The 25973-nt window shown below is 41.7% G+C and overlaps 1 protein-coding gene across 18 annotated transcripts in view; it reads left to right on the top strand.

Moving 5' to 3' along the window:
* Positions 1-25973, top strand: part of GRIP1 (glutamate receptor interacting protein 1) — a 716800-nt gene that overhangs the window by 651777 nt on the left and 39050 nt on the right. For all 18 annotated transcript variants that reach the window (XM_054664158.2, XM_054664159.2, XM_016923073.4 and 15 more), the window contains 4 exons: positions 5927-6072; positions 17979-18123; positions 19503-19642; positions 19817-20011. In XM_054664158.2, coding sequence (XP_054520133.1) covers positions 5927-6072; positions 17979-18123; positions 19503-19642; positions 19817-20011 — 626 coding nt within the window. The remainder of the gene's footprint in view (positions 1-5926; positions 6073-17978; positions 18124-19502; positions 19643-19816; positions 20012-25973) is intronic.

The following is a 25973-nucleotide window of genomic DNA, read 5'->3' on the forward strand; positions in this document are numbered from 1 at the left end:
CCAGATATGAAATTCTGGGTTGGAAATTATTTTCTTTAAGAATGTTGAATATTGGCCCCCAAACTCTTCTGGCTTGTAGGGTTTCTGCTGAGAGGTCTGCTGTTGGTCTGATGGACTTCCCTTTGTAGGCGTCCTGGCTTTTCTTTCTGGCTATGCTTAACATTTTTTTCTTTCATTTCGACCTTGGAGAATCCAATGATTATGTGTCTTGGGGTTGATCTTCTCCTGTAGTATCTTATTGAGGTTCTCTGGATTTCCTAAATTTGAATGTTGGCCTGTCTTGCTAGGCTAGGGAAGTTCTCCTGGATTATATCCTGAAGTACATTTTCCAACTTAGTTCTGTTCTCCCCATCTCCTTCAGGTACCCCAATCAGTCATAGATTTGGTCTTTTTACATAATCCCATATTTTTGGAGGTTTTGTTTATTCCTTTTTATTCTCTTTTCTCTATTCTTGTCTGCCTGTCTTATTTCAGAAAGATAGTCTTCAACTCTGAGATTCTTTGTTCCACTTAGTCTATTTGGCTATAGACACTTGTGATTGCGTTGTGAAGTTATCATGTTGTGTTTTTCAGCTCCATAAGGTCATTTATGTTTGTCACTAAACTGGCTATTCTGGTCATCAGCTCCTGTAATGTTTTATTACGATTCTTAGCTTATTTGAATTGGGTTAGAACATGCTCCTTTAGTTCAGTGAAGTTCATTATTACCCACCTTTTGAAGCCTACTTCTGCCAATTCAGTCATCTCAGCTTCAGCCCAGTTCTGTGCCCTTGCTGAAGAAGTGTCGCAGTTATTTGGAAGAGAAGAAGCACTCTGGCTTTTTGAGTTTTCAGCAGTTTTAAGTTGATTCTTTCTCATCTTTGTGAACTTATCTACCCTCAATCTTTGAGGTTGCTGATCTGTGAATGGAGTTTTTGTGGGGTCTTTTCGTTAATGATGTTACCGTTGTTGCTTTCTGCTTATTTGTTTTTCTTTTAACAGTCAGGCCCCCTTCTGTAGTGCCGTTGTGGTTTGCTGGGGGTCTACTCCAGACCCCAAGCCTGGATCCCTCCTGTGCCAGCAAAGGCTACAAAACAGCAAAGATGGGAGCCTTCTCCTTCCTCTGGGAGCTCTGTCCCAGAGGGGCACTGACCTGATGCTGATCTGGAGACCTGGAGACCCCTGTTGGGAGGTCACACCCAGTCAGGAGGAACGGTATCAGGGACCCGCTTAAAGAAGCAGTCTGGCTGCCGCTTGACAGAGCAGGTGCACTGTGATTTGGGGAACCACCCTCATCCAGACCACCCAGACCCTCCAGAGCCAGCAGGCAGGAAAGGCTAAGTCAACTGAACAAGAGAGACCATGGCTTCCCCTCCTGCAAGGGGCTCCATCCCAAGAAGATCAGAGTTCTATTCATAAAACCCTGGCTTAGAGTGAATTTCTTTTTTTTTTTTTTGAGACGGAGTCTTGCTCTGTCGCCCAGGCTGGAGTGCAGTGGCGCGATCTCGGCTCACTGCAAGCCCCGCCTCCCGGGTTCACACCATTCTCCTGCCTCAGCCTCCCGAGTAGCTGGGACTACAGGCGCCCGCTACCACGCCCGGCTAATTTTTTGTATTTTTAGTAGAGACGGGGTTTCACCGTGTTAGCCAGGATGGTCTCGATCTCCTGACCTCGTGATCCGCCCGCCTCGGCCTCCCAAAGTGCTGGGATTACAGGCGTGAGCCACCGCGCCCGGCCTAGAGTGAATTTCTTAATCTTGGGTTTAATTTGATTGTGCTGTGGTCTTGAGAGACTGTTATGATTTCAGTTATTTTGCATTTGTAGTTGCTGAAATTCCTGCAGGTGGTCTATAAGGTTCTTGTACTTGAATATTGATATCTTTCTCTATGTTTGGGAAGTTCTCTGTTATTATCCCTTTGAATAAAATTTCTACCCCATCCCTCTCTCTACCTCGTCTTTAAGGCCGATAACTCTTAGATTTGGCCTTTTGAGGCTATTTTTTAGATCTTGTGGGTGTGCTTCATTGTTTGTTTGTTTGTTTGTTTGTTTTGAGACAGAGTCTCACTCTGATGCCCAGGCTGAGTGCTGTGGTGCAATCTCGGCCCACTGTAACCTCTGCCTCCTGGGTTCAAGCGATTCTCCTGCCTCAGCCTCCCAAGTGGCTGGGATTACAGCTGCACACCACCATGCCCAGCTATTTTTTTTTTTTCTTGTATTTTTAATAGAGACGGGCTTTCACCATGTTGGCCAGGCTTGTCTCGAACTCCTGACCTCAGGTGATCTGCCCACCTCAGCCTCCCAAAGTGCTGGGATTATAGGCGTGAGCCACCATGCCTGGCCCAGCTTTTTTTTTTTCTTTTGTCTTCTCTGGCTGTGTATTTTCAAATATCCTGTCTCCAAGCTTACTAATTATCTCTTCTGCTTCATCAATTCTGTTGTTAAGAGACTCTGATGCATTTTTTTAGGGTGTCAATTGCATTTTTCAACTCCAGAATTTCTGCTGGATTTTTTTAAATTATTTTAATCTCTTTGTTGAATTTATCTGATAGGATTCTGAATTTATGATCTGTATTATCACAGACTCAAAACTTTATTGTTTACTCAAAACAGTAATTTAGAATTCTCTGTATGAAAGGCCATACATCTCTATTTCTCTGTGATTGGTCTTTCGTGCCTTATTTAGTTCACTTGGTGAGGTCGTGTTTTCTCAGATGGTCTTGATGCTCATGGATGTTCATTGGTGTCTGAGAACTGAATTGTTAAGTATTTATTATAGTCTTTGCAGTCTGGGCTTGTTTGTACCTGTCCTTCTTGGGAAGGCTTTCTAAGTATTTGAAGGGACTTGGGTGTTGTGATCTAAGTTTTTGGTCACTTCACCTGTATCTCCATTAGGGGGCACCCCAAGTCCAGTAACACTATGGCTCTTGCAGACTCAAAAATACTGCCTTGGTGGTCTTGGGTAAGATCCAGAAGAATCATCTGGATTACTAGGCAGAGACTCTTGTTCTCTTCCTTTTCTTCCAAACAGATATAGTCTCTCTCTCAGTGCTGAGCTGCCTGAAGCTGAGGGGTGGTGGGGTGACACAAGCACCCCTGTGGTCACCACCACTGAGACTATGCTGGTTCAGACCTGAAGCCAACATGGTACTAGGTCTCAACTAAGGCTGCCAGTAAACCCTTATCTGGCTACCACTAGGCCATGTTCACTCAAGGACCAAAGGCTCTACAATCAGCAGGTGGCAAAGCCAGCCAGGGTAGTATCCTTCTTTTCAGGGCAGTGAGCTCCCCCTGGCCCCTTGCAGGTCTAAAGATGCCATCTAGGAGCCTGGTCCTAGAGTCAAAAACCTTAGGAATCTACCTGGTGCTCTATTCTACTATAGCTGAGCTGGCACCCAAGACACAAGACGAAGTCCTTCCCATCCTTTCCTCAAGGAGAGAAGTCTCTCCCCATGGCCACCACTGCTCCAGGCCCATGGCAAGTACTGCCTGGCTATTGCTGATGTTCACTCAAGGCCCAAAGGCTCTTCAGTCAGCTTGTGGCGAATGCTGCCAGGGCCGGGACTCTTTTTTCAAGGCGGTGGGCTCCCCTCTGTCCCAGAGCAGGTCCACAAACGTCCAAGAGCTAAGGCCTAGAATCAGAGACCCCAAGAGCCCACTTGGTACTCTACCCCACTGTTGCAGAGCTGGTACCTAAGCTGCAAGATAAAGTCCTTTTTACTATTTCCTCTGCTTTTCTCAAGCAGAAACAGCCTCTCCCCATAGCCACCACAGCTGGGAATGTGCTGGGTCACACCTGAAGCCAGCACAACTCAGAGACTCACCTAAGGCCCACAGCAAGTACTACCTAACTACTGCTGCTGATTTTATTTTTTAATTATATTTAATTTTATTTATTTTTTGAGACAGAGTCTCATTCTGTTGCCCAGGCTGGAGTGCAGTGGTGCAATCGGCTCACTGCAACCTGCATCTCCCAGGTTCATGTGATTCTCCTGCCTCAGCCTCCCGAATAGCTGGGATTGCAGGCGTGCACCACCACGCCTGGCTAATTTTTGTATTTTTAGTACAGACCGAGTTTCACCATGTTGGCCAGGCTGGTCTTGAACTCCTGGTCTCAAGTGATCCGCCCACCTCGGCCTCCCAAAGTGCTGGGATTACAGGCATGAGCCACTGCGCCCAGCCATGCTGCTGATTATTCAGGGCCCAAGGGATATTTAGTCAGCAGGTGATAAATGCTGCCAGGACTGGGTCCTTCCCTTCAAGGCAGCAGGTTCCCTTCCAGCCCTGGGTGTGTCTAGAAATGTTATCCCAGAGCAAAGGCCTAGAAAAGGGGCCTTAGGACTCTGCCCGGTGCCCTGTCATACTATGGCTGAGCTGATATCCAAGTTGCAAGACAAAGTCTTCTTTACTCTCCCCTCTTCTCTACTCAGGTAGAGTGAAGGACTCTCTCTGGGAGTTGTGAGCTGTGCTGTGTAGGGCTAGGGGAGGGGTGTTGCAAGCACTCACTTAGCCACCCCAGCTGGTTTCTCACTAGGTCACATGCCCCCCAAGTCTACTGGCTGTGAGCTCAGCACAGCATCAGGGCTTGTCCAGGAATTGCAGTCTTTGTGGCTTTAAACTGTCTTGAGTTTATTTAGTACCCAAGAACACTTTAGCATGCAACAGTGAGGCGTGTTGGAACTCAAGTTCTGACCACTGGAATGGGTGATTCCCCTCTGCCTAGGGCTGATCTAAATGTTCCCTCCGTGGATATCAGCTGACTTCTGCCCAGTGTTGCTTTCCGCTGTGACAGGGTAGCACTGAGTTTCAATGCAGTTTCTCCCTCACTGTGTTCTCCCTCCCACAAGTGCACAATTTTTCTCTCCATGCCATGTGGCTGCTGCAGAAGGAATGGGGGAGGGGCCGGCATCATCAGTTCAAGACTTTCTTTCCTACCCTCTTCAGTGCCTCTTTCAATGATATGAAGTTAAAACCAGGTACTGTGATTGCTCACCTGATTTTTGGTTCTTATAAAGGTGCTTTTCTGTATGGATAGTTGTTAAATTTGGTGTTCCTGCAAGGAGGATGATCAGTGGAGGCTTCTATTCAGCCACCTTGCTCCGCCTCCCTCCTGTTACCATTTTCTAGCTACAGGCAGGAGGTGGGGAGGGTCCCCAGAGAGTCTGGGGCATGCATTTTTAGAGGGTAACTTAAAAGAAGGGAAGGGAGAATGGATGCTGGGAGACAATTAGCAGTCTCTGGCACAGATATAATGCATAAAAGGCTGTTCTTACAAATCTGTGTATATATACATATACACACATAGAAACATATACATACTACATTCACATTATTTTTTTGTTTGTTTCATTATGGACCTTAAAATTTTTTTCAACAGACCTACCCTGGTCCACAGCCAGTTTTAGAGTCTCAGTGGCCACTTTCCAAATAAGAAGCTATGGATTCATCTATAAATTTTCATGCTACTCTGGCCATAGTGAGTTTCCAGATGCAAGTGGAAGTAGCAGAGGTTCAAGCCTTAGGCTTCCACTAACTCTATTACACCTTGCCTTCTCTCATTCTCTTAATGCTCTCCTAGTATCTGGACTACCAAGGATCAAAAGTAATACAACAATATGGAGAAAGACAAGGATACCTGGGTCTATGCAGACCCTCGCCCATTACCTCCCTTCCTAGGAATTGTATGCTTCCTGAGTGACACATATGTTCTTGTTTAATTGAAAAAAGTATAAGAAAAAATGTTTTTAATACTCTGCAATTTAATATCATGGCAGGCAACCCAAATAAGACTAGAAGAAGGGAGGGAGTTGTCAATGAAGTACAATTTAAAAACAATTGAACCTCTTTTCCTCTAAAGACTACCATAATGCTGCATTATGCTTAATGCCTCTTTAAATGGCCTAGTTAAGTGCTCATCATTAGTCATGTGTTACTTTGCATTCACTAACAGAACTGGGACCCTGGAACTTGGGGATAAATTGCTCGCAATAGATAATATCCGGCTGGACAACTGTTCCATGGAAGATGCAGTTCAGATCCTCCAGCAATGTGAAGACCTGGTGAAGCTCAAAATCCGCAAAGATGAAGATAATTCAGGTATTGAGAGCATCCTTAGTTAAAACTGATTTTTCGAACTGCCCATCTGTCACCAAAGATATTAGATCTTGATGTTTTACATACAACAGCTGGCTAGTGATGTGGCAGCAGTGTTTCACAGCTAAAAGAGTCTTTAAATTTTGTGCTGAGAGTGTAGTACAAATTTTAAATAATGGTGCTTGTAAATGATATCATTAAGATATTTTCATTATAGAAAACATATTATAATTGCATGAAAATAATTTTTAAAGATGAAATCTAAATCATCATCTAATACAGTGAAACTGGTAGTTTTCTAGTTTTTATTGGTATTCATATGGCATAACTATAACCAAGTGAATGTTGCATTTTTTTACCTAATTTTACATTGTAAACATTTGATCGTTTTATAAACTCTTAATATCTATCATTTTTATTGACTGCCTGTGATTTACCTTTCTTCTCTTCTTAAATCACTATATTGCTTCCAATTGTTTCATTATTGTAAATAGTACTCTTATAGACATCTTTATGCATAGATATCTTTATCCAGCTTTTTTTTTCTTTTGAAATAAGAAAATATTCCTAGAAGCAGGATGGCTGAGTAAGAATACAAAGGAAATGTCTATGATTCCTGATGAGTCAGTCATGCCCCATGTTGCTTTTCAAAAGGGCTATACACATTTTTTAGGCCCTCCAATCAAACTTAGGAGGGCATAGAATCATATCTGAAGAGCTTGTTAAAACACAGATCCTGGCACCACCCCAGGTGGGACCTGAGATTCTGGATTCCTAATAAACACCCAGATGCTGCCACAGCTGTGGTGCAAGGAGCACACTTTGGGTAGCCCTGAAATAAGAGACATCTTATCTGATTATGATAAGAATATAGAGCCAATTGAAAAGTGTCCATTCACCAAAAGAGTCAGCTAATGCGGGGAATTACAGAATGTGATATGGATCCATAAAGTAAACGTTTAATTTACAATTTTGCCAATCTTGTGGGTAAAGTCAAGGCCTTTCCTATTAATATGGTTCTGCTGATTATACTTACAAGTCTTTTTGTTTGTTTGCCTAAACCGTATCCACAATATATATTTTATGATTTCCAGTTTTATTTTGGTTTGGTTTGGTTTTTAATGCAGTGAGACTTTAAAGAATTTATAGCAATCTGAATTCTTCCTCCACCTAGATTTTGGTTTTCCCCAATGTTGTAGAGTTTTTCCATTAGGTAATTAACAGTAGATTTTTTGTTTGTTTGTTTTTTGTTTTGTGTGGCACACCCAGGCTGGAGTGTGCCATGGAGTGCAGTGGCGCCAACTCTGCTCACTGCAACCTCCACCTCCCAGGTTCAAGCAATTCTTGTGCCTCAGCCTCCTGAGTAGCTGGAACTACTGGTGTGTGTCACCTTTCCTGGCTCATTGTTGTATTTTTAGTAGAGATGGAGTTTTGCCATGTTGGCCAGGCTGGTCTCAAACTCCTGACCTCAAGTGATCTGCCCACCTCGGCCTCCCAAAGTGCTGGGATTACAGGTGTGAGCCACTGCGCCTGGCCATAGATTTTTGCCTAACGAACCCTTATTGAATCTTTCCAAACCATTGGATTTTGTTTTCACAGAACAACTACATTCATATTTCATAGGTTATATAAGATTAATTAAATTACATAGTTAAAATAACAAGTACAGCTGGCATAAACAGGTTTAGGAATAAATATAATTGCCTCTAGATTTTGAAGTTTACAACTCAAGCAGGAGCAGGAGCAGAAGCTCAGAGGGGCAACCTAAAGAAACCTATTGCTCTGGAGCATGCCATGGCATTGGTCTGTACATTTTATGGTGGAAGACGAACAGCCACAATTAATTCAGTAAATTGGTTAAGTGGAGATTGGTTAAGAGAACGTCTACTGTATATAATTTCATTGCAACCAATAATGAAGTTGTGGCAATGTTCTGGGATTTCGTTAATCAGGTCATCTAGATCTAGAGTTCACGGTTATGTCAGGCTATGTGTTTATGATTCCTTTTCCAAGTAAAAAAAAATCTATAGTTGCATCCTTCAGTACAATTGATAATAATGATTATATCCAAATATATTTTATAACCAATGTTTAAAAATATGCACAGGTTTGCACTCATTATTTCTTAAGCAACTGATTTTCTGTGCCAACATTTGCATTTCTCTCCTTACAAGCCTGCTTCAGTTGCACTTTCTTTTGGGGATTGATTTCAAAATAGAGAGGAAGCTTTTAGCGTCAGCCTGGGTTCTGTCCTAGTGAAGAGGCAAAGCCCTGTGGAGAAACCTGTTTTGCATGATTTGCCCTGCTCAGCAGATGTCAGCTACCTTCCTTGCAAAGTGAAAAAGCCAAGCCAGAGATGAATATGTATAGTGTGCACAGCTGGCAATGCATCCAGTTTCAAAGCCAGGCTGTGTCTACCAGTTGGCAGGAGTTTCTGAAACAACTGAGCACTTGGAGAGCTAGATCTTATTTTCAGTTACTGATTTCCTTTGCCTCATTTTCCCCCTTTATACCCTTCCCCTACAATCCCTATGTATACTATTATGATGGTTATTGTGCTTATTAAATATGTTTTAATTTTAAGAGGCTCTGTTTTTAAAATCCTAAACCTTCCATTGAAAAACATACAACCACCCAAAATAAGACTATAAATATTGGCATGAGAGACATGCTTACCCAAACCAGATTTTCTCATATTGATATACAGAAATATATACTCATTCAGACATGGTTTTATAAAAGATCACTCTTTGAAAATTATTCAGTTATTGATTTGGAAGAATTTATATGATCCTAGTATCCTCTTCCCTCATAACATCATAAATATAATTTGAGTATCTGAATTCATTTTTATTCAGAGCAAAGTAAGGGAGGAAAAAAAAACATTATTCAAAATGTAAAGCCTGACCACAGATTATTTAAAGGCAAACTAAATCTTCACAAAGAGCAAATGTTTTAAAATCAGACATGACATAAGAACTCAGAAGAAGAGAGGGTAGACGGGGGATGAGGGACAACAACTACATATTGGGTACCGTGTACACCGCTTGGGTGATGGGTGCACCAAAATCTCAGGCTCCACCACTACACAATTCATCCAGGTAATGAAAAATCACTGGTACCCTTAAAGCTATTGAAATAAATTTTAAAAAAAATCAGACCTCAGTTTAAAGTTCAGCTCTACCACATTTGAGCTGTGAGAGTTTGGGCAACTTGCTAAACTTGTCTGAGATTTGGTCCCATTTTCAGTAATGTCTACATAGTAATACCCACCTCAGGGAGCTATTGTAGCTTACTGAAGGAAATACTGGCACAGTCCATACTCCACTCAATAAGTGGGGACTATTTGTATTCTAATTACCTCCTGAAATCCCTTTCTCTGCATTCGTTCTGATCCTTGATCAAGGTATGACTGAGTGGAAAATAAGCATTTACCCTTTGGACAGTCACTGATTTTGAAAGTTTGATATAATGCTTAATCTGAAATTATGCTGGTAATTAGAACTATCACATTAAATAGTTGTCATGCTTCGTCTCAATATTTTTGAATGGTAATATTCAGCGTATATTCTCCACCCCCAGAAATATTGCTCATACTAATGTGGGCCCTCTGCACTGCAGGAGTTTTCCAGTCCTTTAACTGCTGGCTGCTCTCCATCCTTCAGTGATGATTCTCTCTCTGGTCACAGGAAGTTTATAACTATACTTGATGTAACTTGGTTTCCTAAGCTAGCTTGTACTGCAATTGGGGTTTAACAGATACTACTTCAAAATGTAAGCATTTCTTCCAGCTTCCCAAGTCTCGCTACCCTGCTGTGTCCTTACCCAAGGAGATGGTAGAACTATTCCCAAATGCTGCTAAAGTGCTCGATTTTCAGTCATGCCATCAGCATTCGTTTATTGTCTATGAAGTATCAGGCAATGTGCTATGGACTACCAGTTCTTAGATAAAAGGGACACAATCCTGCCCTTAAATCAGTTACCACCAAATAGGAGAAACAAGAAAATCAATAATTAACAATATGATGAATGTCATAAGGATATGCACAAAATATTCCACAATGGTAAGAGAATGTGAAGGCGTCCATTTCAGCCTGAGGACCTCAAGGAAAAGATTCTAACAACCTTGGTCTCGAAGGGATTTGTGAAGTGGTGCAGAAAGTTAGGGAGAGCATGGCACACTCTAGTAGGCAGATATGGCTCAAGCATAATGTGTGCAAGGACTTGGTAGTAGGTAAGCTAGAAAGGTATACTGGAGCCAAGTCATTATGGGCCTTGTAAATCATGTTAAGAAATTTGAATTTTATCCCAGAAACCAATGGGGGGCCATTAAAGGACTTAAAACAGGAATGAGGCCCACTGGACTTGGTTAGTGACCATTGATTTTAATCACTTGATGAAAGCGCTGAATGAGCCATTCAGGAGAGTCTGAATTAACTCTGTTTCTAGCCCAAGCTGGGGGAAACAGTAGAATGAAAGACTAAGAATGCCAGACTGGCTTCACAACTGACAATCTGGGAAATTTAGGCAAATTAACTTCTCTGAGCATCAGTTTCCTCATCTGTAAATGTCCATTTAATGCTTACTTTACATGGCTGTTTTAAGGATTAAAGGAGGAGATGTGTGTGTGTGTGTGTGTGTGTGTGTGTGTGTGTGTGTGTGTGTGTGTGTATACACATACATATTTTTTTCTTTGAGATGGAATTTTGCTCTTGTCGCCCAGGCTGGAGTGCAATGGCACAATCTCGGCTCACTGCAACCTCCGCCTTCCACGTTCAACTGATTCTTCTGCCTCAGCCTCCCAAGTAGCTGGGATTACAGGTGCCCACCACCATGCCTGGCTAATTTTTTGTATTTTTAGTAGAGATGGGGTTTTGCCATGTTGGGCAGGCTAGTCTCAAACTCCTGACCTCAGGTGAGCTGCCTGCCTTGGCCTCCCAAAGTGCTGGGATTTACAGGTGTGAGCCAACGCACCTGGCCTAAAGGAGGTAATATATTTAAGAACTCACCAATAAGTTTGCACCTAGTGAGGCCCAATGAATGTTGACTATCAGTGGTCATTACTGTATTTGGATATTTTAAAAGTGAATTTCAGCTTTATTTAACAATGGCCAAATCTTTTGGAACACTTGGGGTTGTAGGCGTTTTCCTCCCTCACTCTGGATTCAGCCACCATCCTGCCTTCAGGAGCTTCTGCATTTGTCGTCTTCCATTACTGAAGGAATGTAACTCAGGTAGTGTCCAGTGGTTCTTGTGTGGGTCCAAGGCTCTGGGATTCCTGAGGCTGCTACCCAATCCCCAGGTCCTCAGCAATGCAAATAATCCTCTTGAAAAAATCTATTGTTTTGCCTTGATGGTTTCTGAGTCCAAAGTAAATGAAGAGAGTTGGAAGACCTGGCTAGGGCCTGAGAGGAAACCCTGAAGCAAAGCAGTAGAGACTTTTGGGGATTTGTAGGAAGAGATAGAGGTTTGCAAATCTATCACATATAGTTTTCAAAAGTCGGCTTTGTATTACCACCTTTTTATCAATCAAATATACAGCTATTAATGATTTCTCGCTTGGTTTGGGGAATATTACTCTAATATATAGCATATTTTTGGAGACCATAAATCAATACTTTACCTTCATGGGCTGTAATCTGTGTAAAAAAACCATTTTCAGGCTGCAGCTTGTCCTATTCAAAGCAAATAACCTTTATACAGCCTTATTACTGATTAAATTAGTCCTTTGAAGACAGATTCATATTTTGGGCTTCAAATATTTGTAGTTTACCAGTGTTAAGCCAAGCTAAGTAATTTGCAGTAGCTTTTTCCCCTAAACCCAGATTGGAGTATTGGTGTAGCAGAGATGCCCCATTCCAAGCTCCCAAGAATGATCTTGGCTGTCCTAGGAGCAGTGGAAGGAGGTGTGTTGGCAAGAAGCTGGCTGCAAGAAGGACCTATGATAAAAAGTACTTTTCTCTTTTCTGCACGCTTGATCTCATAAAGGGACGGCTCTCAAGCTTGAGTGTGCATCGGAATCACCCAGAAGATGTTAAAACACAGATGACTAGGCCCCTCTCCCAGAGTTCCCATTCCTGTTGGTCTGTGGGGTAGGGATTCTCAGTCAAATGCAAACTTGAGAATTTGCATTTTTAACAAGTTCGCAGATGATGCCAAAACTGCTAGTCCTAGAACTACACTTTGAGAAATGCTGTCACAAACAAACCTAGTTTTGAGACTTAAAATTATCACTTACACAAAGAAATTTGAATTCTACTCTGAAACACTCAACACTTGCTTGGACATCTCTTGGTATATCATTGTGACATATCTATGTGAAATGACCGTGCAGCAGTAAGGGAGCTGTCGAGAGTGTTGTTCAAATGGTTTACTTTCTCAGGCCTGTCCGACTCCAAGAAATTTAGCCGTACTCTAAAATTAATTCCATCACTTTTAGTTGAAGTGAACTTTGACTGACCTGCACATGTATGCCTTCCAAAGGCTCTCTCCCAAATCCAAGCCTCCTATTTGGCCACAGAAGCAGCTACCATTATGGATTCAAGCCAGATAGCATTCATTTTGTTAAACAGGCGGCACTCAAGAAGCCTGAAAATAACATTGCAGATAAGTAATGCAGCAATTTTGCATCTGTTCCGTTCTTCCATTAATTTTGTTAACTAGAGCTGAGCAGAACAAACAAGTAGGCTTGCCCCCTTTCCTGTCTTTCACTAATCGTTGTAAACCTTCTGTTGGGATATAAAAGTTGTTTATAATATCATTAACATCTGCTTAGGCTCACTTTGAAACTTACTAGTGATTCTACGTTTTTCTTTCTCAGAAGTTTCTCTTCTAGTTAAACACCCTAGTTGCTCCTTTCTAAGACTTCTACACTGGAGCAGCCTCAAGGAGAGTGTATCTAGGAGTGCTTCAATCTCCAAAATAGTCTGAGTATTCCTTCTTAAATGGCAGTTATTACCCTCCTCCTAAGCTGCAGGGCCTCACCAGTTGAGTTAAAGCCCGAGAAGGCAGGTGGAATTGGCAGTTGACCCTAAAGCTGACTCAACGCTCCTGGCACGGTGGAGGGAGGAAGTTCTAGGTTTGCTTGTCCCCACAATGGCAGCTGAGGTTGTATTCTCAAACTTTGAACGAGATTGGGTTTGCATCACATGTCTTAGAAAAGGAAACTAGACCTTGGCATAGCAGGGAAGCTGACTCACAAAACTCTTCTGGAGATCTCAGCCTGGGAACCAATGACTACATGCTAATATTCATTCATCCTTCTGCTCACTTGTTCAAGCATTTACTGAGTTTGCTTTGGTACCAGACATAGTTCTAGGTTATGGGGATATGAGTTAAAAATCTCTGTTTTCAAGGTAATCTTATTCTAATGAAGAACCAAGTAGCGAGATCCTTAAAACATAGAGTGAAAGGCATATGCTAGAACATGCATTCTCAAGGGGGGCAAAAATTGGTTCTTAAAAGTTGGTTCTTGTGATAGCTTGGATATTATATTATAATAGTTTGTGGCCCTCCAAATCTCAATCATACCTGATGGAATTCTAGTCCTTAATATTTAACTTCTCTCATTAAGGAGAATTTAAAAATAATTTCACTCTTCTCCTTGTTTGAGAGCAAGAATGAAAATAAAAGTTTAGAAACATCAGAAGAATGCACAGAAGCTGTGGGTCTCATAGGAAGGCCTCTAGCCCCTCCAGCTAAGCCACCAGGAAGCCTTTCTGAAGGATGAGACTCTGAGCCAAGCTTTAAAGTAAAAGTAGAAATTCTACAGGATAACAAATGGGAGAAAGGTGTTTGTGCATAGGGAGTAACAGGTGCAAGGGCTAAAGATGTTAGAAAAGTGCTATTTAAGGAATTGCAGTGGTTGTATGAAGAGAGAATTTAGCAGATTGGATTGGGATGGGGGAGAATGGCGTGACCCTCTGGGGGCCAGCTCAGCTCTTGCAAAGGGGTTGTATTTTATTCTTAAAGAACTGAGGAACCAATGAAAAGCTTTAAGTAAGAGAGTAACATATTCAGATTTATGTTTTAAAGATATTCTGGGAAGGAAAGAGAAGAAATTATATGTTGGCAGCATTGGTGAAAATAGAAGTGGGGAGGAGGGGCAAAGGCTGGATCCCAAGCAGGAAAACTGTTTAGGAGGAAGCCATTGCTATGAAAAACTGGGCAGAGCCACAGTGGGGCCCTTCTCAAGAGCAAGTGGCAGTGGGATGCCCTGGAGAGCTTGTCTTGTGGGCAGACGGGCCATATGGTCTGGAAAAGACTGTGTGCGGGCAGCCATCACCACCGTCTATGAAAGGAAAGCCAGACTAATTAAATATCTGTTTACACAAGGCATCCACATAGGGCTTTCTAAGGGAATTGATATTATTTTCTTTTTCAAAGGCTTGTTATTAAATTCAAAATATATACAAAAATAAAAATAGCATAATGAATCACCATGCATCATCCAGTGTTAACAGTGATTTGCTTACAACCAACCTTGCTTCATCTCCACTCTCAGTCTGGTTTCTCCACCTCACCGGTGGAGTTATGAAGAAATTCCAGGCATCATCCCATCTTTTTACTAACGTATGCCTAAAAAATACTCTTTCAAAACACATAACTAAATATCATCATTAGCAATATTTTTAATCTTATAAAATATTCACTCAATGTTCACATTTCCCTGATATATATAAAATCCTAATTAAAACCAACTGTTTTTTTAAAGCAATCTATCTGATAGAAAAACACATAGTTTTTTTTTTTTTTAAGAGGGTGTCTTGCTGTGTCACTCACCCTGGAGTGCAGTGGCACAATCTCGGCTCACTGCAACCTCCACCTCCCAGGTTTAAGCGATTCTCCTGCCTCAGCCTCCTGAGTAGGTGGGACTACAGGCACGTGCCACCACACTTGGCTAATTTTTGTATTTTTAGTAGAGACGGGGTTTTGACATGTTGGCCAGTGTGATCTCAAACTCCTGACCTAAGGTGATCCACCTACTTTGGCCTCCCAAAGTGCTGGGATTACAGCCGTGAGCCACTGCGCCTGGCCAATAGATACCTTTTTATAACAGTTGGTTTTATTAGAATCCCAAATGATCTACTCATTGCTTTTGATTGTAATGTCTCTTAAATCTCCCTTTTCTCTTTTTTTTTTTTTTTTTTTTTTGAGACAGAGTCTCGCTCCATCGCCCAGGCTGGAGAGCAGTGACATGATCTCAGCTCACTGCAACTTCCACTTCCTGGGTTCAAGTGATTCTCCTGCTTCAGCCTTCTAAATAGCTGGGACTACAGGCACGAGGCACCATGCCTGGCTAATTTTTGTATTTTTAGTTAAGACGGGGATTCATCATGTTGGCCAGGCTGGTCTTGAACTCCTGACCTCAGGTGGTCCACCCACCTCGGCCTCCCAAAGCACTGGGATTACAGGTGTGAGCCACTGCACCTGGCCAAATCTCCTTTCTCTTTTGTGTTTCTGGCAATTTATTTGTTAAAGAAAACAGAAATCAGCTTCCATTTCTGTCATAATTTAAATAGAATATCATGTCATCCTGTTTCCACCCCAATGTAATCACAGGAATGTGTCCTTCTTAGTTAAGAGGTACCATTTCCCAGATTTGCATCTCCATCACTATCTAAACTCATTGGGTGACCTAACAATTGCCTTCTAGTCAGTGAGGACTCAGATGCCAATAAAAAAATGTCTCCAAATAAGGCAGCCTGAAACAGACTATCCTAAAGCCATTCACTTCATCTCTGGTATTATTTTGTCATCTTTGCGTCTCAAGTTACGTTGTCAAAAAATAACATGGAATACTCACTCTGCAGAATGAGCTGAGTAGAACCAGGTGCCCCCCTTCTCCCAATGAATGGGACTATCCCCAACTCCCCTTCCATAGTCCAGTGTTTGTTTTCATCTTGACTGCAGTTTCAATGGACACTTCCCACTGGTTCTTGGGTCTCCAGGTCCTGGGCAACTGTCCTTCTCCCCAAAACCCATAAAGAGCAGATGCTCCAACCCAAAATGCTTGGCACCCATTGACAAGTTTGTGCTCATGCTTGCCTTATGCAGAGAGCAATAAGGGGTCAAGGTCTTTCCTATGGCATACACACCTCCACTGAATGGCCCACACAGAGTGTCCAGCAGTAACTAATGTTCAACTGTGCCAGGGACTACTAATCAAATGACTCATTCAGAATTTCATCAGGATATTGTTGATGATGAGGGCTGCAAAGTACATGTAATCTATCCAATAGTACTCTGTTCATTTAGGTCAAAGCCAGCTCTGAAAGGTAACAAAATATCGTACTGTAGGAAAATTTAGACTTTTGACCTCTGCTGATTATTCGGTTACCCTCTATCTTGATGTTTCTCTCTGGAGCCCTTAGCAGATCATCACCAGCCTATTGGCCACAACTTCAGCATCAGCCCAGAAGAAACTTGTGAACCAGCAAACAGAGCTGTTTTAGGCTTGATATGGGAGCTTCTCAGCTGCTAATGTAAATTTGAGCCCAATGTTGAAGATTTTGTGCCCTAAAATGTTGACTTAAGCATTGCAGTGTGTGGTGGATGGTCTTTAGTTCTGAATGTGTGGAGTAAATACGTTGAGTAGAGCACTCAGAAAGTGGAGGTAATGGCTGCATTCAAAACTCCCAATCTATGGCCAGAAGTGAAGTAAGTGCTGGCGAGAGAGGACACATTGCTTCCCAAATGACTTGATAGACCTTTCATTTTATATTCATCATAATTCTTCACTGCAAACACAAATAATTGAATTGTTAACTCAAGCTTTGCTTTTCCTCCTTATTTTAGGGTTTCATATCGTAAACGAACAGCTGCTCACTGCAAAAATGTGGCCATGTTAATGCTTCACTAGGATGTAGTCTGACTGTAAAAGCTATTTTGTTAAAGTAGCCACTGAACCATTTCATTTTATCCTTAGTTGCAGAAATGAAACAGTTCCTTAACCATTCACAGCTCCCAGGCCCAAGGAATAAAACAAGAAGTGCCCAAGAACTTTAAGCATGTCAGAAGCAAATAAAACCTTTGAATTCTGAGACTTCTTATTTGCAACTCTGACACCATCACAATACCCATCATGTTGAAGGCGGCCCATGATATCTTTCTGGCCAGTGCTTTAGGCAGAGCACATTCACAAGTGTCTTCAACTATAATAATGTTGAATAGCCAAAATTAGTTTATGACAGTGTGGCAGCCTGGTCTATGCTGTTGAAACATAGCTTACAACAGCTGTTACTCCATTGAAAGAGGAGAGCTGATCATTCAAACCTCCACTTTAATATCCGTAATTCACTGATAGGACTCACATTAGAAGACAGTCAGTGGAATGGTATCTAAGAGATTCTAGATTTCTTGCTGTTGTCTTCAAGTTTACTTATCTAAGTTCCACTTAACCATATATATGTTATTTGTTCCAACCCTTCGCAAAATCCACTTTTCTATATCAAAAGTTAGCATGCATGTAAAGCTTAAAACGGAAACAGCGTGACCCAATGTCTGTCTTCTTTGTTACTGAGTGACTCTCTCCTCTCATATTATAATGCCTCCTCAGCCATATGTTTATTTCACAGATATTTACTGCACACTTACTAAATGCTAGGTAAGCACTGTCCTAGACATGGACACAGTTGAAAAGTCCTGCAGCCCCAGCTGGGTGGATCTCACACATTTAAAACATAAGTCATTAGGCAGTGTTCCTCTCCCCTGGCACTGACAATGATTATATCCCTGTATTTGAATGTAAGATCCTACTAAGGAAATGCTACTTCCCAAAATAATTATTTTCTGCGACATGATACTTTGACGAGGATGTTTTGAATTCTTACTTTATGTATGAATCTATGCATCTTACTCTTTTGCTTTTTCCAAAGAAATCAATTATGATTCCTTGGCATTTATTACAGATGAGCAAGAAAGTTCCGGAGCAATTATTTACACCGTGGAGCTTAAACGCTACGGGGGGCCCCTTGGCATCACAATTTCAGGAACTGAAGAGCCGTTTGATCCTATAATCATTTCAAGCCTCACTAAAGGGGGATTAGCTGAAAGGTAAAATTTGAAGTAACTGTTACAATTACCTGTGTCTGAGATGGGCTTCCTTCCTCACAACCACATAAAAACATGCTCCTCTCTCTGTGGTTATCTGTTGGCTTTTAAAAATCTGCACAAAGGATTGATCTTAGAGCCTGAGAACTCTCAGGCAGAGTTCCGACTTGACTCTGAGGGGCATCTTACAGGCAGTAAAAGATGTCTTGGGCTTAGCATTGATACTACTCTCTGAAATGTATAAGCTGACCACAATTGACTGAAGGCGGATTTGTATTGTGTCCATTTTGAGAGGAGGAAACTAAAGTTCAGGGAGGTTGAACAGCTTGTTCAATTTCATTCAGCAAACACTTGCTGAGCCTCTGTTACCTGACAGGTGCCACACTTAGCTGCTGTGTTTTCAGAAAAGGATGATACAGACATCATCTTCAAGGATTATGGGAAACAAAGTGTATAACCCATTTTAATAATGTCTTAAAAGCTGGAATGTCCATTTTTTCCTTTGGCAATGATGTACACACACACCTACTCCCCACCCTCGGCTAAACTGCATTTCTTTCTGAGATGTGTTGTCGGACATATAACAAACCCTATAAGCAAATCTGCCCTCCAGTAACCTAGCTCAGGAATACACAAATGCATTGTTCCTGCTAACAGTTGAAAACAGTGGCTAGCAAAATAGAGACACAGCATTGCAAAATGTTGGAGCTGCAGTGTACCTTAGAAATTAGCTCATACGGGCCAGGTGCAGTGGCTCACACCTGTAATCCCAGAACTTTGGGAGGCCGAGGCAGATGGATCACGAGGTCAGTTCAAGACCAGCCTGGCAGATGGTGAAACCTCATCTCTACTAAAAATAGAAAAATCAGCTGGGCATGGTGGTGCTTCCCTGTAATCCCAGCTACTTGGGAGGCTGAGGCTGGAGAATTGCTTGAACCCGGAATGCGGAGGTTGCAGTGAGCCGAGATCGTGCCACTGGACTCCAGCTTGGGTGACACAGCGAGGCTCCGTCTAAAAAAAAAAAAAAAAAAAATCTGTAGAAAGAAAGGATGTTCCATGCTATCCACTACGTTTGTCATTCAACATTGTTCATTTTCTTGGGATTTTTAGGGGGCTTAACCAATGACTCAGCTTTCTTGGAATTAAAAAACACAGTTCATTTTAATAACTAAAACAATTTTTAAAATTTTATTGGAAACTAAAAAGTAATCCACAACAGATGCAGTTATCTTATAACATTGCCCAGGAGAAAGCAAGAAGGGACTTCTGGAGATCCTTGCCAAGTCTTTATTATGATGAATGTATAAGGTATGTCAGGGAATTTATATTCAGTACCATACAGGGATTATTTCTACCTCTCCTATTACTATTTGGTTTTTCAGAACTGGCGCAATCCACATAGGAGACCGAATCCTAGCCATCAATAGCAGCAGCTTGAAAGGGAAGCCTCTGAGTGAAGCCATCCATTTGTTACAGATGGCAGGAGAGACTGTCACCTTGAAAATTAAGAAACAGACAGATGGTGAGTAGTGAATTGAAAGCCACAATTAAGGATTTCCAGTGCATTTTCTTCCTTGAAAGAATGTGCTAGTGTCTGTGTGTAATTCTAGGGAAACAAATCTCTAGCCACGGAGTATTTTGGTATATTTTTATTTAAATTTACTCTGATACTTAAACTCCTTTCCTGTCTATAAAGCCCAGTCAGCATCGAGCCCCAAGAAGTTCCCTATTTCTAGCCATTTGAGTGACCTGGGGGATGTGGAGGAGGACTCCTCGCCAGCACAGAAGCCAGGCAAGCTCTCCGACATGTACCCCTCCACGGTGCCCAGTGTGGACAGTGCTGTGGATTCATGGGATGGGTCCGCAATAGACACCAGCTATGGAACTCAAGGTATGTCTTTACTTCGTCCCCCAGAGGACTTGTCACTGTTGAAGCCCATGCTTCTCCAAGATTCATCCTCTGCTCCATGAAGAGAATATCCTTCTTTAACTTGTGTCTGCTTTGATGCAGCCATATTCATATTGAACACATTGAATACTTACACTCAGCTGGCCATGCATTTTCTTCTAGTGCTTATAAGGCATGAACCTTTACCAAACACTAACAGGCCTCCATTAGGTCTACTGATGGCCAAGTATCCCATCCAGGGCTTGTCCTGCAAGCTTAGATTAATGTGAGGCAAACCATACAATAAAGTGGCTCGTTCAATACAGGCCCCATTGCCTTATTTTTCAGCAAGCTTTCCACAAAGATGGATTGGGGAGTTTGGAAGAGGTGCATAAGAGATTAGCCAATGATTTGTGACTCTATTTATTCCTGCATACTCCTGACTTTTTTTTTCTTTTAGAGACTGGGTCTCACTCTGTCACCCCAGCTAGAATACCCTGGCACCATCATAGTTCATTACAGTCTCAAACTCCTGGACTCAAGGGATCTTGCTGCCTCAGTCTCCTCAGTAGCTGAGACTATATGCACACACCACCACACCCAGCTGATTTTTAAATTTTTGTAGATACGGGGTCTTGTCATGTTGTCCAGGCTGGTATCAAACTTCTGGCCTCCAGCAATCCTCCCATCTTGGCCTCCCAAAGTGCTAGGATAATAGGCATGAGCCACCATGCCCTTTCCCTGAATGTTTATAATTAGAGCACTATAATCACAATATAGGAAAGTATAGAGTAGATTTTTCTTCATAGGTGTCATCGTCATGTGAAGAAATACTATCTACATTAAAAAGCCTCACTCATGGAATATAAACACATAAAAGGTGTCAGACTGAATACAGAGTATAAACTAATAGCTTCTTTTAAAAAATATTTTCTTCCCAGTGATCTGTAGCATCAAAAAGAGAAGTATGTCAAAACGTCTTGATATTTCTCCTCATCTGAGCCTTACCTTCTCCCATGTTCTATGTAAATTCCAGCCTCTGAATCCCTTGTTTGCTCTGGGTTTCAGTCAGTCAAAGAATAAAACACATAAACAGTTTAGAGAACACATTGGTGTGAGGGCTGCTTTGTCACTGAGTTAACTGTACTTTTAAGAGTGTCTGTATCCAGTTTGCTCTCTCCTGGTTTTCCTAGTTTCCTTCTCTCAGCCTGCCTATGTTGTGTCACTCTCTAAGTCCTCTGGTGAACAACAACAAAAAAAAAATGGAAGGGAGAAAAAACTGGAAAAAAAAAATGAAAGGAGATGATATTTCAAAGTTGTCAAGTTGTTACTTTCATTAGAGATGATACTGGAGTTAGGTGGGGAAAATACTTTGAACACCTAAATAGAATTGGGGCTTTATCTGGCAATTAATTTTTCCAAGTCATAATACCTTGTGACAAGTTCACCTATGCCACCAAATAACAGACCTTCTGATTGCCTGAGAATTGATGGGCCACCAGAAGACACTGAGTAAAGGACAGAAGTCACATTCTATCAGAGTAGGCTCAGGTTTATTTATCAATTTATTGTGTATTGGTTATTTATTTGTGTATTTTTGTGTATTGCTTATTAATGTAGCGATATTTTTGTTACCAGAGATTTTTGTGAGAGTGCTATTGATATTAATTAGTTCTTCCCTGTAAGGTGATCTGTAAGACCTTAGCTACTCCATTCCTTGAAACCACAGACAGAGGACCATGAGAAGCAAACTGAATATAGGACCTTCCCCTCACTAGTAAAAGATGAAAAACCATTTGCTATTTGTGAAGCATTTTGAAATTTTGAATCATAGTCATAATATTGCATTTTGCATTTATAATTTAGACATTTTTATGAGGTTGAAGGGAACTAAGGGATAAGTAGAGACAATGGCAATCAGGATAGAATCGAAGTACTCCAAGGTAATGAAAAAATAGTAATAACCCTTTATATATATAGAACACTCTAGAGTTTACAAAGCACTTTCGCATAACTAATCCCCATTAATTCTTGTAACGAACATGGAAGCTGAAGGCAGGATTTCAGGTTTGGAAAGGGTTTAGGAGTCAGCTAGTCTGATGTCCAGTGCAGCCCTTGGTGCCAGGTCCTGCCTCACTGCACGCCAAGACACGCTGCATGGACTTGAATGCCCAAGGTGACAGGTTGTTCCTTGTGCTGAGGCAGCCCCCCATCTCCACGTAGCTCTGATGACTCTAAAGCTCTCACTTGTATTGAGCTGCAGTATGCCTAATAGTCCTGGCTACACCCTCAAGGTCATTCTGCACTAGACTAAAGCCTCTTCTCCTGACAGCCGCTTAGATACTCGAAGACAGCTATTGGGTCTCTGTTGAGGCTTTCCTTCTCCAAGCAAAATAGCCCAAGTTCCTTTAACTGTGTCTTCTATAATTTACTGACGAGTATCTGTATCGTCCTGTGGACCTCCCTTACGAATGTGCTTCAGTTTACCTGTGTACCTGTTAAAGTGTAACATTCAGAAAGGAAAATCACACAACAGCCTGACAGCCCGGAGCAAAGCAAGCTGGTCACTGGCATCACTGAAGACAGGAGAACTGATCAATGACACCTACCTCAACATAAGAATTTTAGTGGTCATGGCACATCTGTCACTCATTTTGCGCTTACAGTTTACCAAGATCTCAAAGTCTTGTGAATGTGTTTTTTTTTTTTTTTTCTTTACCAGTGATATTCAGTTAAACTGCATCTCTCCAGATTGTGCTTGTGAGGTTGACTTTTTAAAAGCAAAGCACAGCTGGGTGCAGTGGCTCAGGCCTATATTTCCAGCACTTTGGGAGGCTGAGGTGGGCAAATCACCTGAGGTCAGGAGTTCAAGACCAGCCTGAGCAACGTGGCGAAACCCCGTCTCTACTAAAAATACAAAAACTAGCCAGGCGTGGTGGCACACACCTGTAATCCCAGCTACTCGGGAGTCTGAGGCAGGAGAATCGCTTGAACCAGGAGGCGGAGATTGCAGTGAGCCAAGATCATGCCACTGCACTCCAGCCTGGGCAATAGAACAAGACTACGTCTCAAAAAAAATTAAAACAAAAATAAAAGCAAGGCATAGAACCACACTTTTATTTTTCCTATTCAATATTATGTTGTGAGATACAGCTTATCTCTCCAACCTGTCCCTCCAGCCTCTCAGCAGGCTCTCTGCCTTGTTCCAGGAAGCCCCTGCACATTCTCTCTGTTCCCTTTAAGGCTGTAATAGTTGCCTTGTTCCCAGGAGACTCCATAATGCACATCTTCCTCCTGGGGCTGGAAATCGATGTCTTTGCAGCAACATTCCTTACTGTTCTCTCCTTCTTCTCTAAAATATCAAGCTTGCTCCATTCATTCCTTCAACCAGTATGTAATGACTGGCCCAATATCAGGCCCATAGACCATGTGGATACACTGTTGGACAAAGGAGACATGGCCTCTGCTCCCATGGAAGCGGTTACCCAGCTGAAGGGACAGTCAGTTAACAACTAAACAAACAGTGCCTATCACTTCGTTAGTGAAAAGGGAAATAGAATGGAATGACGAAACCTTGTGGGGAAAGAAGGGATGTGTTTAAGAAAGTCCCACAAGGGGCTGATTCTCAGTTCCACTGTGTGGCTGACTTCTTCCAGTCGGCCTCCAGGTCAGCTTCTTTCACTCCCCATTGTCTTGCCCATTAGATGCCTCATGCCCTTCTGCCTTATCAAAATCTTAGGCATTTGGCCTCCTTGCTTCTTATTAATTCTTCCTTCTAACTCTGAGAAAACCCTATGACTGCTTTACTTGGTTTTAGCAAAGGTCAATACAAGAGGAGACTGGCAAATTGGTGGTGGTACATAGACTGCCATGCTCGCGGGCTGAATAGCTCTTGTGCTCTCTGTAACTTTGGACTCTCAACTCAGATAGTTACATTTCTATCTTATTTTTCTCCCTTTTGAGGTCATTTTGATCATTTGTATTCTCAGAAAATGAAATTATTTCATCCAGATGTCAAATGTATTTTATATAGTTAATCTCTTTTTTAATTTTTTATTTTCTCAGTTTCTATAATTATATCCATAATATTGTGCCTTAATTGGTATATTTGTGGTTTTATTATTTTCCCCATGATTTGATCAGTAACAGTTTATTTGATTTCTTTGTTTGGTTTTTATTTTTTCCCAGAGAACTGACTCTTGCATTTATTTATTAGTTTTACTCTAGTTTTTTTTTTTTACATAAAATTTTACTTTTAATTTGACTCTTTCATTCAGTTCCTTTTAAATTTTATTCCTTTTATGACTTAAGTTGGATGCCTGATTTATTTATTTTCATTGTTTTATAAGGATATATTCCTTCTTTGTGTTTTCATAAGGATGATAACTGAAAGGACACCAACATGTGCAGTCAGAGTCCAACTTTATTTAATGTCATTAAAGAATACAAATCATACAGAGGATAGCACAGAGTAGAAACCCAATGGTATCCTCCTCTACTCATTAGCAGGATTTTATTTTTCTCTTTCGTTTCTCTTCTGATCTCTACAAGCTCATGTTTCATCATCATCTTGCCTTGCCCAATTTCTCTTGAGTTCTTATATTTCTGCTTTGATCTCTTGTTTTATAGAGGTGATGGCTTTGCTGTGTATTTTTTAAATTTTGTGATTATTTGTGATTGGTCATGTTTATCATTTGCTCTGAACCAGGCTTTTTCTCATGAGTATTCTTCATCTGCTATCGCTTTGTTTTTCTATGCCTTTGCTCTCATTTGTCTGATATTTACTTGGTATACATGTTATGCCAATTCCTTTTCAATTACTGCTCACCACTGAATGAGATGAGTTCTTCCTGAACTGGAAGCTGCTAGAGGTTCTGTTTCCAAGCTACCAAACACACCCCAGTTCCAGCATGGTATGTGTGAGTAAATTCTTCCCCAGCTACCAGAGAGCAGCAACAGCAGGCTGCTCACAAAACAGAATTCCTCTCTGCTACCCTGCCTCATTGAGCAATTGCTCCCTTCAGTCTGTGACATGTGTTCTCTTTCCCTGACTTTACCTTGATGCCAGATGGGATCACAGGTACTTTCTGCCACCAGCCATGCAGTGCATACTGGTGTTCCAAACAAAGCATTGGAGTTTTGCCTCATGCCACCACCCCTGCTTTCGTAGACTGAGTTGTCTACCAAAGAGTAGTTTGGTAGTCCTGGCCATAGGTGTCTTCTCTCCACTTCTTACCACCACCACCCCCTTCCCATTTGACTTCCACTGGATTTATGTATTATGTATTTTCTTATGTATTATGGTCTGAGATTACATGAACACTCTAGTTGTGATTAAGATGGAGGTTGCATTCTGTTATTTATCATTACTTTTTGTCTTGAGGTGATTTCTGAGAGAAGAGAGAACTGTCTTTGCATTGACATTCAGATCACAGCCTCATCTGAATACTTTGAATATTTCTTGGCAAGATCAATTACAAATAGTTACACAAACATATGATTTGATTTTCTCATCCTTCACAAAACTGGGTCTTTAGAAAACAAATTTGGCAGGGAATTAACTGGCTCTCTTTCCTGTACTAAAATTGGTTTCCAAGAATGAAAGTAATGGCAAGAGCTACAGTCCCAAATTGTTGAGATGAAAATTGAATTCTATTTTTTTTTCTTTTTTTGTTTTTTGAGACGGAGGCTCGCTCTGTCACCCAGACTGGAGTGCAGTGGTGCGATCTCAGCTCACTGTAAGCTCCACTTCCCGGGTTCATGCCATTGTCCTGCCTCAGCCTCCCGAGTAGCTGGGAATACAGGTGCCCACGACCACGACCAGCTAATTTTTTGTATTTTTAGTAGAGATGGGGTTTCACTGTGTTAGCCAGGATGGTGTTGATCTTCCTGACCTCGTGATCCACCTGCCTCGGCCTCCCAAAGTGCTGGGATTACAGGCGTGAGCCACAGTGCCCGGCCCGAA

This window comes from Pan troglodytes, chromosome 10 (assembly GCF_028858775.2).
Source record: "Pan troglodytes isolate AG18354 chromosome 10, NHGRI_mPanTro3-v2.0_pri, whole genome shotgun sequence".
NCBI lineage: Eukaryota > Metazoa > Chordata > Mammalia > Primates > Hominidae > Pan > Pan troglodytes.